Source organism: Neomonachus schauinslandi, chromosome 10, assembly GCF_002201575.2.
Source record: "Neomonachus schauinslandi chromosome 10, ASM220157v2, whole genome shotgun sequence".
In the NCBI taxonomy this organism is placed as follows: Eukaryota; Metazoa; Chordata; class Mammalia; order Carnivora; family Phocidae; genus Neomonachus; species Neomonachus schauinslandi.
The window spans coordinates 132,826,117-132,844,071 of record NC_058412.1 but is presented as its reverse complement, the minus strand read 5'-3'; the positions used below and the strand labels follow the sequence as shown (position 1 = coordinate 132,844,071).

The following is a 17,955-nucleotide window of genomic DNA, read 5'->3' as shown; positions in this document are numbered from 1 at the left end:
CCCGCGCCCCGAGCCCCACCCGGCGAAACCCCGGCGCGGGAGGAGCGCCGGCCTGGAGCGCGGCTGCACGCCGGGCGGCGGGCGTCTGCGGAGCACGTGCTGGCGCCGCGGGGGCCTGGGCTTCCCCAGCCAGGGGCGGCCGCCCAGGGCGGGGACACAGGCGCGGAAGGCGCGGGGCTCGGGAGGGGCGTCTGTCCACCCCGGCTAGGCGGGCCGGCTGCGTGCACCTCGCGCTCCTGCCCGGCCCGGAAGCGGGGGCCTCCTCCGGCGGGGGGCCGTGTGCGCCTTAACGCGCGGATGCCTGCGTAGGGGTTCCTTCACTCGTTCATCCTGTGGCCCCGTAGGTTTCTGCACCCCCGACCTCTCCCGTCGGGTGGCGCCACTTCCCCACGTGCCCCCATTTCTGCTTGGGAATCAGCTGTTCACCCAACAGATCCTTATGAACGGTCCGTCAGGTGTCAGGCCAAGGTTCCAGGCCCCAGGATACTGCAGGTAGGAAAGAAGCATACACCCCCCACCACCACCACCACCCAGGGGCTTACACTTCAGGAGTGGAGAGACAGGAAGGAATGAATGAATGGTGAATATTATGTTTATATTTAGGTAATTTTTCTAGGGCGGTGAGAAGGAAGCAAAGAGGAGCAGACGGCGATGGGTGTTCTTTAGAATCAGGGAAGGCCTGTGGGAATTGGTGAGAGCCAGAGCCATTGGAGGACGGGGAACAGCAGAGAGAACAGGATGCAAAGGCTCAGAGCCGGGCGCCTGGGTGGCTCAGTTAGTTAAGCGACTGCCTTCGGCCCAGGTCATGATCCTGGAGTCCCGGGATCGAGTCCCGCATCAGGCTCCCTGCTCAGCAGGGAGTCTGCTTCTCCCTCTGACCCTCCCCCCTCTCATGCTCTCTCTCTCTATCTCATTCTCTCTCAAATAAATAAATAAAATCTTAAAAAAAAAAAAAAAGGCTCAGAGCCACCATTTATCCAACAGTTTTTGAGTGCTGGGCACTTTTATGTGGTCGATCCTCACACACCGCTAATAAGGATAACGTTCATTTGTTTGGGGCCAGGTCCTTGACTAGGTGACCTTACATATATTAGATGATTTAACCTCAAAAGTCTTTGTCATTTGTCGGTACTATTAGCCCACTTTTAAGAGGGAGGGCACTGAGGCTCAGGGTTGCTTCCCCAAGGCCACCGAGGGCCGTAAATGATGACCAATCCATGATCTCATTTATTCTCCCCACAGTCTTTAAGGAAGTGTCTCCCCACTTTGAGGGCTGGGTGGCTGGGACCGCAGAGAGGTTAGGTGAAGTGAGAATGAAGCTGAAGTCTTAGGGGGAAAGCCCAGACTCACGCCTCTAGTCTGGAAACACGGGTCCTTGTCTGAGACCATGCCTGTGTGAACACTTGTGGTTGAATTGTGTCTCCCCCCAAATATGTTCAAGTCCTAACCCCTGGGACCCATGAACCTGACCTTATTTGGAGGTAGGGTTTTTTATGATATAATCAATTTAAGAGAAAGTCATATTGGATTAGTATGGGGCCTAATACAATAACTGTTGTCCTTACAAGAAGCCCACTCGAAGATGTACACACACGTGACAACAGAGCAGAGGCTGAAGACATGCATTTGCAGGCCAACGTGCACCGTGATTGCTGGTGGCACGGGAAGCTAAGAGAAAGGCACGTGTGAAACAGATTCTCCCTTCTTTGTGCATTCAGAGCCCTCCTGACACCTTGACTTTGGACTTCTCGCCTCCAGAACCATGAGAGAATACATTTCTGTTGTCTTAAGCCACCCAGTCTGTGGTCATTGGCTGCGGCAGCCCTTGGAGACTCATGCAGATGGAGGTACTGAGCAGGACAGAGCCCTGAGCACATGAAATCTCACAGCCTGTCACTCTTGGGTCTGGGAACCACCTTCAGAGCCAGCCGAGGGTCCTGGGACTCCTGGGTGTCATTCCCGGACCCAGGCGTGGGAGGCAGCCCTGTACCCGCTCTGGGCTTCAGCTGCTCAGCCGAGAGAGGGTTCTTCCACTTATAGCATCATCCTCCTCCCCACCCAACTGGGAACAGAACCAGCACCCGCCTTCCCGGCCTCTCCCGGCCATCTCCAGAGCCTGGGCTCTTTCCCTCAGCGAGCAGCCAGGCTAGGACCCCACCATCCCCAGCTGCATCTCAGAGGCACCATCTGGTCTCTAACATCCCTCAATAGCTAGTGTCCCTGCCCAGTCCTGCTCTCCACCTCCGTTTGCTTCTCTAGGGACTGGCCATCTCCCGGCCCGAGGCCTGCTCCAAGAGGTTAGGCCGCTGTCTGCGTTGTTCCCCGCCGTGTCCCCAGCACCTGGCACAGGGAGGACACTCAGTCCATGTGTGCTGAGTGAGGGAACAAACACACGAATGAGCCCATTCCAGAAGCCCGGGATTGGGGGTGTGGAGGGATCTTCGTGGAGACCCAAGGAACTCAGGGTGTCTGTGGACTCAAGCTGGGGGTTGCCCTTCACCTCAAAGGCAGGCTGCGGGGGCCAGGGGGAGTGTGCAGGCCCCCCGCGCCCACCTCCACCCAAACTGGAGGCTCGGGGAACATCGAAAGAAAACATCGACGCAACAAACAAAAGAGGAAGCGCGGGGGACTTGGGGCCTGCAGACCTTGTCACGTCGGCTGACCCCGACTGGCCCGCACTCTCGGCTTGGCAGGGCTCCTTTGGGCTCACCCTCCGAGGCACGTGGTGCCTTCTTCACAGGCATCGGTCTGGGGGTGGGGGGCAGAGGGCAGCCCAGACAGCCCCGCATTCGTGACTGCACACATCACACGTCTGTCAGCGACAGGCCCCCCTGGGCCTCAGTTTCTTCAGCTCCAAGATGGGCATCACGCTAGCAGCTTCCTCATAGCGGCTCTGGTGGGGCTGCAGGACACAAAGTGCTGAGGTCGTCCTCACGCTGAGTGGGAGCTCGGTAAATGCAAACTCCTGCAATTTTCGGGGTTGTTTTTGTTTTTTTTGTTTTTTTTTTTTTTACCAACACACCTCAGTCTCCAGCCTACCCAGCGGCCTGAGGCCAGGTGGGGAGGTGGGGACCTTGGCAGCCCTCCCACCCAGGCTCCTTCAGGGGTTCCCATTGCCTGGGGGACAGAGTCCCAAACCCCTCTGTTGGAGATGCCCTCCCGACCCCCAGCCAATGTGGAGAGGCCCAGCCTGCCCCAGCCGTGTGCGCTCTCAGGGGCCCTCGGCTCTGAGCGGGCCTGGGACCCCGGGCAGTCTGCTGAGACCTAAGGCCCCTCCTCAGACAGCGGTTTCAAACAGTAAAATGGCTAGAAATGCAAAGGAAAAGAATCACATTAAAATACAGCTATTAAAATATTTTTTAGAAGCAAGCGTGTGATTCAGGGCTGTGTGCCCTCACACTGAGGGGTTAGGTCACCAGAGCGAGCGGTGCCTTCACGGTGCTCTGGTTGTGAAGCGGCGCTGAGCAAAATGCCCGCGAGCAGCGTGCCTTGCGGGCTTCAGGGTCACGGCTGCGGCCAAGGGCGCCCGGCTGGCCCGTGTTGGCCCGCCTCCGTGGAGAAGACTTCTTCCCCATCAGGCTCACAGACCCTGCATTCTGTCCCCGGGCTGCAGCGCCTTCGCATGAGCTCCTCTGGCCGCCGTCCCACGTTACCCACCCTTACGGCTTAAAGCAACACAGATCGACCCTCTCGTTCTCCTTATTCCGGAGGTCAGAGCCCAGCAGGGGCCTCCCCGGACTCAAAAGTCACGGTGTTGGCAGGGCTGGAGGCTCTGGGGGGGCAATCAGTCCCCTTGCCCTTTCTCAGGGGCTGGGTTCCTTGGCTCGCGGCCCCCGCCCCCCTCCTCAGGAGCTGGTGCTCAGTGGGGCAAGCGGCTCGTGAGGCCACCTTCGGGGCTAATGGTCGTGTTTCATCCGTGGACAGCTTGGGCCACTGCCTCGGTCAACCTTAGAAAAGTGGCCAGCGCGGATTTGAAAAAACCTGGATTATAAACACGGCAGTTGCCCCTCGGAAGGCTGCACACCTTTTTGGCACTCTACAGGTTAGTGGCTGTGCGGGGAAGCCCCTTGCCCCGGTGTGGTGTGCGGCTAACCCCTGAGCTTCCAGAACTCCGCGAGAGCCAAGGCTAGGGAGAGGCGGAGCCCGTCCCTGCAGTGGAAGTGGGGCTTCCCTGGGGAGCGCTGGTGTGGGGGCCCCGCCCCAGCAGGTGCAGTGTGGCAGGTGCATGAGCCGCTTGCCCCAGGAGCCCAGGAGCGTGTTGGTGAAGGTGGCTGCAGGTACCGTGTGGACACGGCGTCTGTTCTGGCTCGATGGTGGGGGCAGGGGGCACCGTGTCACACAGTTGAAAGGGGAACGGCTACCTGGGAACACTGTCCTAGTCAGCTTGGGCTGCTGTGGCAGAGGACCACAGACTGGGGGGCTCAAAAGACAGAAGCGTATTTCCTCACAGTTCTGGAGGCCAGAAGTCCAGGATCCAGGTGTTGGCAGGGCTGGCTTTTTGTGAAGCTGCCGTCCTTGGCTTGCATCGACCGTCTCCTCCCCGCGTCCTCACTCGGTCTCTCCTGGGTGTCGGTGTCCTAATCTCTTCTTAGGACACCAGCCACACTGGATTAGGGCCCACTCTGAGGACCTCATTTAATTTAATCACCTCTGTAAAGACCGTGTCTCCCAATGCAGTCACATTCTGGTGCACTGGGGGTTGGGACTAACCACAGGAATTTGGGGGGGGGGCGCACAATTCAGTCCATAACCTATACCTACTTTGCTTTTGCAGGCAACTCGTAGAATTGTGCTTGGGTCCTCCCATGTGGGTCAAGGGGCCCCTCCTGCAAAGTCCCACTGAGGCGGCCAAGGACTGGGGTCGTGTTATAGGAGGTCCCAAAAGATGAAGTGGCCCCTGGCACCAGGGGACATGCCACGAACCTAAAGACAGTGGGAAACCCCATGCCTCAAAGAATTCCCTCAGTACAACTCAGCCTCCACTGCACTTCTGCTTTAAAGGTCAAGCCCAGGGCGCCTGGGCGGCTCAGTCGGTTAAGCGCCTGCCTTCGGCTTGGGTTGTATCACGGAGTCCTGGGATCCAGTCCCACGTCGGGCTCCCCACGAGCAGGGAGTCTGCTTTTCCCTCTCCCTGTGCCCCTCACCCTGCTCTCTCAAATAAATAAATAAAATCTTTAAAAATAAAAACATAAAAAAATAAAGGTCAAGCCCAGAGTCAGAAAGATGCAAACTGGAAATGCAGGTCTACCTGGTGCTGGAGGAGGAGGCCCGGAGTCAGGAGGGGGGCGCTCAGCCCTGCTGAGGAAGGCCCTGGGGGCACAAGGAGTCAAAGGCAGCCCCTCCAGGCCCTGGAGTGATGGTGACACTGCCCTTCAGGCTACCAGTGGCGGCTGAGTGGCTGAGTGTGGAGGCTGCAAAGCAGAGGAGGGGCCTCATGCTTCTGAGCCGTCCCCCTCGCGGAGAAGAACTGGAGGCAGGGGGAAGCATGCTGGCGCCTGGATGACCCGAAGGCCAGGGTGGGTTTGGGACCTCGAGGTGCTGGTGGCTGAGCTGCTTCTTAGCACTTTTGACCACCCCCTCCCTGCCGCGCCGCCCCACCCCTCCCCCAGGGGGAAACTCCAGGGATAAGGTCGCCTGCCAGTTCTCTTTAGGGGCTGACTCACGTTTTAAGCAAGTATGCAACAGGCTTTTATTTGCTTTGGAAACAGCCCTCACCTTAGTATTTCTCCGTATATTGATGAAAAATTCACAACAGACTTACAGCAGGCTATAAAATGACTTACTCTGCTTCTATAGGCCTTGTGGTGACATAACACTTGTTGTGATAAAAAATACTCCAAAAAAAAACCCAACCAAACCTCTCAGCACGACAGCCACATGGTTCTCCTGCCTCCTCCCCCCTTTTGCTGCTGGGGCTCTATGGAATCAGGGTGCCCTCACTTCGCAGGAAATCCCGCCGCTGAGCTGTGAAACGTAGACAGTCTCTGGGCATCAGCCCAACCCCTCACGGGAATAGGATGCTCGTGTTGAAACCACGTTCTCCACCTGCAGCCTGGAGGGATTTCCCACCGACCAGCACATGTGCGTCTAGAGCGTTCAAAGTTACTGAAATTAGTCTCAAAATGGCCCTGTTGGCCCCTAGCACCCATCTGGGATGGAGGTTTGCATTTCCTTCTCTTTCCTTCCCAAAGCAAGGCAGAGATAATGCCGAAGGGTGAGTGGAGACAAGAGTCGCCCACACCACAGGCAACAAAACTTCAGTGTCCCATAAGGAAACCGGGGAGGAGGGCACTGTATTTTAAGTAGAAAAATCAGGAATCTGACCTCTAAAAAATTCTCGACTTTAGTATTCTAAGGAGGCCATCAATCCTTGTAAAGGTAAAAGTGTGTAATTTTACAGGATATTTTTCTAACAGGATAAATAATCCCCCAACCCCACTTCCCAACTATCTTACAAGCTTAGTAACAACACCACGTGGAGAGCCAGCACTCATTTCTTTGAACAAGCACAAGTCCAAGAAATAGAATACACAACATACACCCCTGAGCCTGGCACTGGGGTCGTGGGCGCCACCTCCTGGCGGCCTGGAAACACAGCCCGGGACTGCGAGAAGCCGCCTCCAGACAATGGAGGTCCCAGGACAGCCGGGTCTGTGGACATTTTGGCCCCATGGGAGAGGAACTTCCCACGGATGTCATCCCACCTGGAAGTTAGAGCAGTAGCAGCTAGAATTTGAGCACTCATTATGGGCCAGCCACAGCAGCACGCTGTGGGCTTTAACTCTGAATACTCCCACCAATCTTTTGCAAATGCTGTTTTCCATGTCTCCCATTGGACAGATGAGGTCCCCGGGGCTCAGAGAAGTAGAAATCACATGCTCAAGGTCCCACAGCAGGGATTTGGAGGCAGGCAGTCCATGTTCTTAACTATGTACAGTGTCATATGGGTATTTCAAACATCCTCTTATAGTCAATAGACAGTCCTCTCATTTGGGGGAAAGTGCAAGGAAACGGTCATGACTGGTACTCACGGCAGTACTACGGGTCCTCAACCACGTAAGGCATAACAGGGAGAAAAATCCCAGTCCAGGCCACGATTAACATCTGTAACACATATACACGTAGACACATACATACACACGTAACGGTAGCAACGTTGAGCAAAACAATACTTACCATCACTGTGTGTGAGCTAGTGAACGTATAAAATATATTTTAATGTAGTCTTGCAGCTCCATTAAAAACATGCTAGTCTCAACAACTATAGTCATTTCACAACCTATGAGGAGATCACGATTTAATCTGGAAGATGCCGACTTCCGTGCTCCTATTGTGTTTGGTCATTTCTCACAGAGCACCTCCTTCAAAGGAAAAATCACATTTTGAATGAAAAAAAAAAAAAATTTCCCAAGTCACTCCAAAAATGGCAGAGAGGTTCTACCAAGCAGCCTAGAACATACAGAATAACACCCCGTTAACAGAATTTTCTAGTGAGGTATTTTGTCCCTCGAAGAGGACGTTAGGTGTTATGTTTTAACTTCCATTGTATTATTTCATGGCTTTTTATTGTCTTATTTTCATTGTGTAAATTTTTATGGTTACTTTCTAACTTTGGGCAAAAGATAACAGTTTTCCATATATGTAATTTTTTTCTTTAAATTTATGGCAGTGACTAATTTTGTGGGGGCAACTGTGTTTTTTAGAAGTGGATCGACTTAAAGAAAAATAAGGAAATCATGGTGAAACTGGTGACCAGATGAATGATGAATGTGCTTAGGAAGCTGCATGGGAACCAGCCTGGAAACACACCAGGCATCTGAGCAGCTTCTCACTTGGCAGAATCCCGCTTCTCAGGAAGAAGGGCGAGGACCCAAGCATCCTCGTGTCCAGGCCCAGGACAGACGAAGCCGCCCCTCACACGGGTCAGGCGGGCAGGGTTCAGGAGGCCCCCTTGATGGCAGAGGACTTTGGAGAAGCTCGCAGACACGCACACAAAGCACCGCGTTTCCAGGCCATTTCGGTGTCTGTCTCGAAGAACACGGGGTGAGACCAAACGTGGCAGCAACAGAGGTGAGCCTTCCTGCACACGACTCCCACCTGCTCTGACCCGTCTCCTTTCTTGCGAGTTCTCGCAGCCAGGCTGTGTCCACAGTTACTGCCAAGTGTGGTGTCATGAGCAGAGCCGAGGCCTAGGAAAACCAAATGGAGACATCACACGAAAGCAACCTCTTAACTTTAGAATCTGGTTGGTAGATATGTGTTCACTGCGAAGCTGTTCCCACTCAACACGTTTGGGAATCTTCATGAGAAAATGTTGGAGAACGTAAGTGAACAAGACAACCTGTCTTCTCCATTAGGCTTACACACCCCTCTTCCCATGAAAGCAGGACCTCTGGGTGTAAATCTTTTTTAAGCTTTTATCTGAGAGAGCGAGAGAGCGAGCGAGCGAGCACGGGCACAGAGTGAGACTGAAAGGGAGCAGCAGACTTCCCGTGAGCAGAGGCCAATGCGGGACTCGATCCCAGGACCCTGAGATCGTGACCTGAGCCGAAGGCAGACCCTTAACCGACTGAGCCACCCAGGCGCCCATGGGTGTCCATCTTTAATGGCACAGCGATTTGTCATTAAAGCCGTCAAGATTACACTTGTATCTTTCTCAACTAGAAGATCCCAGCAAATTCATGAGCAGCGTATAGTATGGGTACCTGCAGGGGTGACGTTTAAGATGGGGAGCTCCTCAAAGACTCCATATCCTTTTAGGAAACATGAAAACAAATATCTTAAGAAGTTCAGTGATTTCAACAAATATTTCCTGGTTCATCACTAGGAAACCCATAGCAGGCCTTTATGCTCTAGGTTATGGGCAGGTGGAGAAATGAGCCCCGGCCCCATCTACCAGGGTTCACATCCCCATGGGCACCAAGGAGCTCCCTCACTCCTGGTTTCTGGCACCCCAACATGGGACTTCAGCGGATGTTTTAAGTTAGCCAACGGCACAAACTACCTATCCCCTTGGTAACATGGCGAGGCCCAGGCTTGGAAAAGAACACTCTACAAAGCTCCTGGTTTAGACTCATGATTTCCAGGTCCTTTTCAACCACCGCCAGTCACAAGCGTATAAAGAGAATTATGAAATTACAGCTAAAGCAACGCTCATGTTGCCTACCTGTCAGCAAAGCCAGCTACTGGGATAACTGAGCTTGACTCTCAGCAGAGTGGTCCTACTTACCCTCTCTTCCCACACACACAGGGCTGATTCATGAAAAGTGAGGTGTAAATAATTAACTTGAAAATTCAGGCTTTTTTTTAACCTGTACACCTGCCTTTCTCTCTCAAAAAATAACATTTTTCATGCAAAAAGATAGAGTCGAAGAGTTAAAAGGTCTGATCTTACTTGTGATCTGACTACCAAAGAATTTTTTAAACCACTGAGTGCAGGCAATCTCTTCCAGTAGAAAATTTTATTTTCATTGCTTTTCATGAGTAGGCAAACACAACTTACAATACTGTCAAAGCCAGATTTCCAAACTCAGCAAGTTAGTTTACATACCAGTCCTAAACAGTAAAGCATAAGCAGCATTTGGGATCACAGAGTAAAAACACAACAACAGACTCAAAAGTCAAATGTTAAGCTGAATCTCATTTTGGATACTTACCAATCAAGAATTTTAAATGATGAGAAATAAAAAAAAAATGACCTACCAGCACTGGGGCACAACTGAAGAGCACCTGTGGCGCGGGGTCTCGGGTCCTAACCTGAAGGCCACACAAACATCACCCACTTGGGCTTGCGCACAAAGGCGTGCCCCTCAGCGCACGGAACAGGCCCCGTTCCGGCCACCGGGACCTCTGCCCGGCGGAGCCAAACACCGCTGGGGAGGTTAAAGACGGAACGGAGGAACAAGAGAAACACACACCCAGCCTCTGCTGGCCTGCACTTGAAGCTGCCGCTAGACACTCCACATGGCAGTCACAGCTCAGGATCCCCTTTCTTCTAAGGGGCAAGACAGCTGCATGTCCCCAAGGGCGGCTCCAATCACAAATCAAAACCCTGGATGCTGCGCGACAGGATGGCCGCTTCAGAGCTTAGGGGGCAGGCAAGGGGAGAGAGACACACATAGGGAGCTTAGTAGGGAATCTTCAAAATATTTTATTACAAAATACAGTACAGCGTTCATAGAATGTTTCCCAATGTTCTCGAATACATACATGGCTGAATGAAGCACTGCAAAATACCTGGCAGTCGCCCACAGGAATCTAACTTCTAGAATCTATTTCAATCCCCATGGAGTCACAGAAGAAATCTGTAACAGGCAGTGGAATGGAGAGAAGGACAGTCACCGTGGCCGGCAGGGCTCCTGACTGCTGATCAAGGACACTGTTTTCTCCGGGGCTTGAAATCCACATCCAGGGCTGACAACCTACCAAACACTGGTACCCAAATCCATACAAAGACGAGGCAGAGTAGAGAGGAAACAGCTCTGGACAACCCAGAAGTCTCCGGCCACTACTTCTTATTCCTGGGTTTTAGCTCTTCGGCTGCATTACGCAGGAAAATGTAATTTTTCTTTTGGGGATTATAAAATTCATGTCCCTAAAGGGGCGGAAAAACACACACACAACAATCTTATCATTAAAAAGCAAAAATTAGCATTTTGTGGGCACTTTGTATATGCCTAGTCCTGTGCTACATACATGAAACAATGTACCTGGGGGCACAAAACAGGTTTATGGGGGGAAAGAAAAGTCAAATGTTAAACAAATTTAAACTTTGGTTTCAAAGGAAAGGTTAAGGACTTGGTGGAAATTCGTCTTTGGTGTCCCACTTAGAGGAATGATCTTCTACATATTTTTCAGTGCTAAGCCTCTTTAACCGACTACCACCTCAATGCCAAGGTGACCACCCACAAGGAGCAAGGCCTCCAGGGAGGGCAGTGGAGGACTGGCTCAGACCTGAGGTTTCACAGAAGAGGAGACATCTGCTCTATGACTTCCTGGGGCTGGCGGCAAGGGCCAGGATGAGCCAGCCCACACAGACCCAGAGAGAAGTGCAAGTATGTGTGGTGGTCAGTGAGTCTGCCCGTGGGCAGGTGGAAGGGAAGCCTGGCAATCAGGACCAGGCTGGACTATGAAGGACAGTGAAGGGTAGACTGAGGCCGTTGAACATTATCCCCCAGAAAAAGGCACAGCAGCCAGAAGCTGTAAGTGGTTCATAGTGCCAGGACAGCGGAGGGGGTGGTGGGCAAGGCCGAAGTGGGCACCTCGGGTGACCCGAAGACCTGAACAGGGAGATGGGGAGGGCCTCCGGCTGCACTCTGCCTCCTCTACCGTAGCGACGTCGACGTGTTTTATTCTCATCCTTTGACAGACACGCCCAGATGGTTCTAGAAGTTTAGCTCAATGGTGACCAGAAGTTCCCATCATAATACACGAAGTGCAGCTTTTCTGGACAGCTGCATTCGGGCAGCAAGCTCGGAATATTAATCCTATGTGATCACGATTTCATCCCGAAGAGAACTGTCCCTAAACTAAGAACAGTGTGAACTTCCCAAAGCAACTCTTTTTAAATTAAAAAGAGTGTAATTTAATTAACTCCTAGTGTAAGTTGACATTAATTGTTCAGATGAATTCATCTTGAGCAGCATTCACAGCAATGAGCTTTCTCACTTCTTTCAATTCACTTCCCATTTTTCAATGCCTGCAACACGCGGCTCCCTGAGCGTGACCCGGGGGAGGGGGGCCAGAGGTGCAGCCTGAGGCAGCCGCGGGCGGAGCACGTGGACCAGGGAGCCCCTTTGAAGAGCCCATGGAGAAACCAAGGCCCTGGGCCACAGCCTGCTCCACCCCGGCTCCGCAGAACCGGAAAAGACACCCTTTGCGAAAAACTGCATGTGGCTGCCACAGGCGGACGGATACACACGTGGCGCACTGGTACCACGGACTGCCCGGCCGCCGAACGGAACGGGCGAGGGATCCACTCAACGCCGGGGGCGAACGCCCCGATCCTTGTAACGGGTGAAAGAAGCCAGGCCAAAAAGACATAAAATTCTAGAAAACGCAAGCTCGTCTATGACAGAAAGCAGATTGAGGTTCGTGGGGGGTGGGGGGGGGGATGACAGCAATACATATGGAAACTTCTGGGGGAGATAAAACTGTTATCTTAAAACAACGTTATCTGGACTGTGGTGATGGGTTTCATGGGTACATACAGATATTGAAAGTGACCACCGTGCATGACTACTGCACCCCCAGGATGCCTGAGCAAAGCGGCTTCAAGAAACACAGTGCAGCTGCCCGGCCCGCATCAGCACACACCCAGCGAGACAGGGCTCGGGTGTGGAGGCCAGGTGGGCACGGGGACTGCAGGTAAAGCCACCAGAAACTGGGGACTGCCCAGCTCTTTTGAGAGAGAGAGAATCAAAGGTGACATTGAGACTCCCAAGTGAACGGATAGTGACTGACTCAAAGGAGGGACCGAGGAGAGGCAGTGAGCCCGGAGGATAAAGGACGCACGGGAGGGAGTTACAAGACTTGCTCTCCTAAGTGAAGGCACTCTGGGCACGCTGTGCATTCACGCTGTTGGGATGGGGATACTGGAAGAGAAGTGGAGTGCGAGCTCAGGAACCAAGTCAGAGACTGAAGGGTCGGTCACTGGTTTGCGTTGGGAGAACCCCAAGGAGAACCAGTCAGGCTAGAGCTGACAGGGAAGGGCGGCACTCAGGAAGCAGCCAAAGGAACAGAAGCTAGTGGGTGTTAACCCCACTGATGCGTTCATCAGTCGAGGAAAACAAGGTTTCCCAGCTAGCTTTGGCATGGCCGAAGGCTTCAGTGTGTGCTTACAGATGGAGGACCAGGAGCTGGTGGGCAGGGAGAGAAGGTGCTTGCAGAAGGAGAGAGAACAGAGGGGTGTGAGGGAGTCTGGGGCATGTCTGGGGTGGGAGGCAGGCGGAAGGAAATGGGCCAGGGCAGACAGGCACGCGTGCAGATGAAAGGGAAAGACACTGAGGAGGGCAAAGCCTTTCTGGGTGAGGCCAGCGACCTCACCAGTCAGGAACCTGGGCAGCAAGGGCAGAGCAGGGAAAAGTCTGAAAGGCTGCTGTGGAGAGGGGGCTGGGGGGTGGCATGAGAAAAATGAACAAACGATGCAGGACAACCAGCAGCTGAAAAGCAAACACATGGGCTGGCCGAGAAACATCAGCTGTTAGCCAGCAGCCTGGAGCCCCAATCCCGCGGTCTGCTCCCCTTACCACCGTGCTGGGATGCCTCAAAAATGCAGCCACGACCCTGTCAGCCCCTAATTCCCTTCCCCAGATAATAAACAAAGCAGCAATGCCTCCAGTGAAAGCCCCATGCCCTGGCCCTGCTGCCCACCAGCAGCCCTCACCGTGCCCCCTCATATTCTGGCAACCACCCCGGGCCTCACTGAAGGACTTAGAGCGTCCTGGAGTGACGGCCTCCCGCTCACTCTACTTCTGACCTCACAATGACCAGACCCTTCCCAGGGGCAGGTTCCCAGGGAAAGGCTCTACGGTATGACTTTGGCCAAATCCCCACACCTTTTGAGGGGACTTGTGCTATTTCCCTTTGCAGTGACGGATGGTGACCTGCCAAGGTCACCAGCAAGACCAGAGAAGAGTCACAACTCATGCCCAGGCCTTCCGACTCCAGAGCCTGGCACCGCTGCCTTAGAGTTTCCACAGCAGGCCTGGGAATGCTCACCTTTGACCAGTCGTAGCTGGAAGCATAGGCAAATATGTTTCCATTGTGATTGAAGCAGCAAGCCGATATCGGCTGATCTAACTGTTCTGAAGTTTTTAGTTTCGTTCTGGCATCTTTGTCCCAAAAGCTGAATCTACCATCAGATCCCACAGTGGCAAGAGTGCCATGGACAGGATGGAATGCGATCCCATTTACCTGCAAGGATCAACATGCATGATGAGAAACGGTGGAAAAGGGAGGAGGAATCAGGTTTGTACCGGTATGCCTCTGGCTTCACTCGGGAAACAAAAAGTTCGGACTGCCGCTTCATGAGTGCCGGCTGCCCGTGGATCTCAGGAGAAACTAGCCGTGCTTCTGTGATCAACTGCCAGGCCAGAACCGAATCGCATCTCTTGTTATGAACACAAGTCAGCAGAAGTTCACGAGTACGTAGCCAGGGACGGCAAGGAGTGGACCTCAGGGAAGTGCCTTTTTCTTTTTCAGCAGTCAGCAATTTCCCAGTTTCAACTAAGCGTGTGAGCGGTCAGGCAGCACTCAGAAGGAGGGGGAAGGCCCCAAGAGCCGTCCGCTTGCAATCAGCAGCAGTGGAGAGCAAAGATGGTCAATGTGGCACAAAAACAGACAACCAGGACCTACAGCGTAATCCATCGATCTCTGCCCATGAACATGCACAACGACAGAGTGAGCCCCGTAATGACTCAGCCACCCACCTCCAAGTTTAGTTTCTAGCTGCATTTTCAAGGTTAAGGTTTCTAAAAACGTACCGCGTAGATGTCCTGAGGGGCTGAAGTATTGGTTCCGTTCGAGCGGTGACATTTGAAGGTAAAGTTATCTTTGGCGCTGAAAAGCAAAGGCTCAACTGAGTTTTCCTTTCTGAAAAAGTCTCAAGTGAAAATTCGCAAGCAAATGGAGCCCACTTACGGATTTGGGGGGTTGATGTAGTGAATAGCAACCCTCCCCTCAATGCTTCCCAGGGCGAAACCAGTCGGCTTGTTCTGTTTGTCTTTAAAAATAGCCACACATCGATGCTAAGGTTTGAAAGAAAATAGTATGTTATCCCAAAGTAAAATACAAGATTTCATAACTAAGTGAAGGTAAGTAATGTTCACCTCATTTTTGGGTTTCACAGAAACCAGAAACATATTATACAAACACGGTAAATTATTTCTAGTCCTCCACCAAGCGTTATTTTCTACCTCTATTCAGCCACGTGACTTTACGAACAAACTGCGGACCACATGCTTGTGTCTGGCGCTGCTCTTCCTTTACCGCCGGAAGGGCCTGCTGTCCTTCCCAGCAGTGCACACACCCCCTTGAACCCCACCCGTTCCTATTCTGGCGCTGGCCCCCGATTCAAAGCCCACCACTAACCAAGTGGGCACCCTGCAGCAACTCACCCAATGTTTCTGCACGTCTGCTTCCCCAAATGGAGAAGGGAAATAGCATCTGCCCAGCGATCACAGGGGAAACAAAGGTCATGTGGGAGAGTGGACGTGACCAGCACTTTCTAAACTGCGACCACACGATGCAGAAGCAACGCGCTGTACTTGATCTAACACCGGTTCTGGGGACCCAAAGGAGGGTCTCCTGGACTCTACAGAAGATCCCACAGAAGAGCCCATGACCCAGCCACTTGGGCAGAGGAGAAGCCAGGGCCTGGGTCCTGACTCCCTCCTTCCCGTCGTGACAACCTGGCCTACTCCAGAGGACCACCCACCCTACCCAAACTGAGGTTCTATCTTCCGTGAGGAGTTCAGGAGGCATGGGGGCAGGATCAGAGCTTCTGGATGAAGCCACAGAAAATGAAGGTAAAGAGCAATTTCTGTTATTATGACACTTGCTAGAGCACACAAATTTCCTAAGGAAATTTGGAAAAATACATGGTAGTTCTATTTCCTTATCATTTGCCTTTTTTGAACAAGCAGCTCATTACTTTTGAGAGTGGAAAAAAAATTAATGAAAAGGGGCAAAAGCCTGTAAGTCAGCAGGAGCCATGACTGTGCCTCCCATGCTCGGCACAGAGACCAGCAACTGCACACCTCTGGGGGGCACCATTTATAAGAACACAACCACAGTGGCCCTATGCAAAGACTGAGGGCCTGCCTCAGCAAATCAAAGACCAGGGTGTATGGCACAGATAGCAGGAAATGAAGCCAGTTAGACTAGGTTTTGTCAAGGAATTTGGGATTTATTCAAAGGGAAATGAGGAGTCAGTGCTGAGTTTTTAAGGAGAGGTGTGGCAAAGTCAGATGTGCCATTGTAAGAGCCCCCTGACCCATGCATGGAGAGTGGATCAAAGGAGGGACAAGATCTAAGCTCTTACAGTCACAAAAGGAGACTCGGATTAGACGTGGCAGGAGGGAAGGAGCAAAATGAACAGATTCCAAAACACCTGCAGGCCAGAAGGGAACCTGGAGATCAGTGAGACAGGAGAAAAGGAGGGGGAGCAGATCAAGGGTGACTTCCAGATTTCCAGCTTAGGCAAGAGCAGGTGGAGGTCCCATCTCATGAGATGCAGAGCACATGGGGAGGAGGCAGCTGAGGGTGGTAGGCAGGAGCAGGTTAAGGTTGTTTGTTCACTCAGCAAACATCTGCAGAAACCTTCTATGCATTAGACCTGGTTCTAGGAGCTGAGGACGAGGTGGCAACAAAGAGAAATCTCTACTCCGCCCGAATTTACATTCTAGTGGTCAACATGAAACAGAATACGTAAAACATGTATGCGTGTAGATCTTTAAGGTATATACATACACACACAGTTTTGGGGAAAACAGCCAGTGAGAAGCCTGAAGAGAGGTAACATCTAAAGATCTGCAGAAAGTGGTCCCAGGTTTGGTGTGAGACACTGTTGGGCTGAAATGCTGGGAGACACACAAAGGAGCTGTCAGACTGTGGGTGTCCCGACGTCTGTTAGGGATCTGAGTCCCCAGACCACAAGGTATACTTAACTGACAGCAAGGACAGGAGATGAGGTTCTGCTTCAGTAGAGAAGGGGGCAGGCAAAGGCAGAGGCCTGGGGAGCTCCAACATGCAGCAACAACCATCAAGGAAGACGAAGTAGCCACCGGAGAGGCAGTGGGTAAGAGGTGGGCATTAGAGAGGCCAGGGGCAGGGTGTTTAAGAACATGTCAGAACATGAACGCTGCTCTGTGAGCTAAATGAGGGCTGGTCAGCGTCCCCAGAATTATGGATGAGGAAGCCATCGGTGGCCAAGCCAAAAACAGTTTCGGTGGAGTAACGGAGGCAGAAGCCTCAAAGGAGTCGCGTGAGAAATGAGTGGGAGGTAAGGAAACTAAGAAAACTCATGTGAGATGCTTAACTGCAAAGGAAAAGGGGTCCAGGTGGTACCGGAGGATGTGGGGCAAGAGAGTTTGCTTCCTAGGATGAATGAGACTGGAGCACGTATCCGTGCTAGGGGTGCCAATGGGGGGGGGGGGGATTAGTGTCCAGATATCCCTGGAGGAGGGGGGGTCACCATGGAGCCCCATCACAAAACCAGCATTCACAGAGCACAGACTTCACCTAACTGGCAGGAGAAAGGCAGGGAAAGATGCAGGCGCAGGCAGACTTCTAGATTCCCCAGGAAGAAGTTAAGAAGCTCCCCACCACTATATTCTCTGAGCAGGAGCCAAGCTGATCTGCTGAGACAAAGGCTTGAGGAGGGAGAGCCTAGGAGTTGAAAGAGATGAAGAAAATCTAAGAGTCTGTGGCGGGTGGGAGACTGCACGGAAAAGCCTAGTGTTGTGTGGGCCCAATGAAGGCAGAGCTGAGGCTGGGCGCTAGGCCAATGGGCCCGACGGAGCCCATCCACGGAGGCACACAACTGTATACAGCAGCGTCCAGCCATCCAGGGGCACCTCTGGAGACAACAGAGAAGTTGGGCTCCTCCAGGGATGGACAGTATCTACCCACAAAATACGTGTGCTTGTATCCTTAAATTCACCCCTTTAAAAATACTTCTAGGTGTCTGAAAGTACAACTGTAGTCCACACGTGACACAAAGTACACACTTCCTGATCTTACATGTGACTCACCTGATGTTTCAGTGGAGATTCTATCCTCCTGAATTCAGAAGGTTGATTCTCTAACTGGTAGACAATCAGTCCTCTCTCTGCAGTTGCCACCACGGCCATAGGGTAGATCTAGGGAACGGAGGGAAGCAGAGACATGATTAAAATGAAGGAATGTGCGGGCTCCCTGCTCGGCAGGGAGTCTGCTTCTCCCTCTGACCCTCCT

General features: G+C 52.6%; 1 protein-coding gene across 1 annotated transcript in view; it reads right to left on the bottom strand.

Moving 5' to 3' along the window:
- Positions 1-10,090: 10,090 nt before the first annotated feature.
- The window catches only part of RAE1 (ribonucleic acid export 1), a 20,569-nt gene continuing 12,704 nt past the window's right edge, over positions 10,091-17,955 (bottom strand). Inside the window, exons 8-12 of the mRNA XM_021677805.2 lie at positions 17,754-17,861; positions 14,641-14,747; positions 14,484-14,559; positions 13,720-13,914; positions 10,091-10,594 (exon numbers count right to left, since the gene is read on the bottom strand). Of these exons, the coding sequence (XP_021533480.1) occupies positions 10,508-10,594; positions 13,720-13,914; positions 14,484-14,559; positions 14,641-14,747; positions 17,754-17,861 (573 nt within the window). The 3' untranslated portion in view covers positions 10,091-10,507. The remainder of the gene's footprint in view (positions 10,595-13,719; positions 13,915-14,483; positions 14,560-14,640; positions 14,748-17,753; positions 17,862-17,955) is intronic.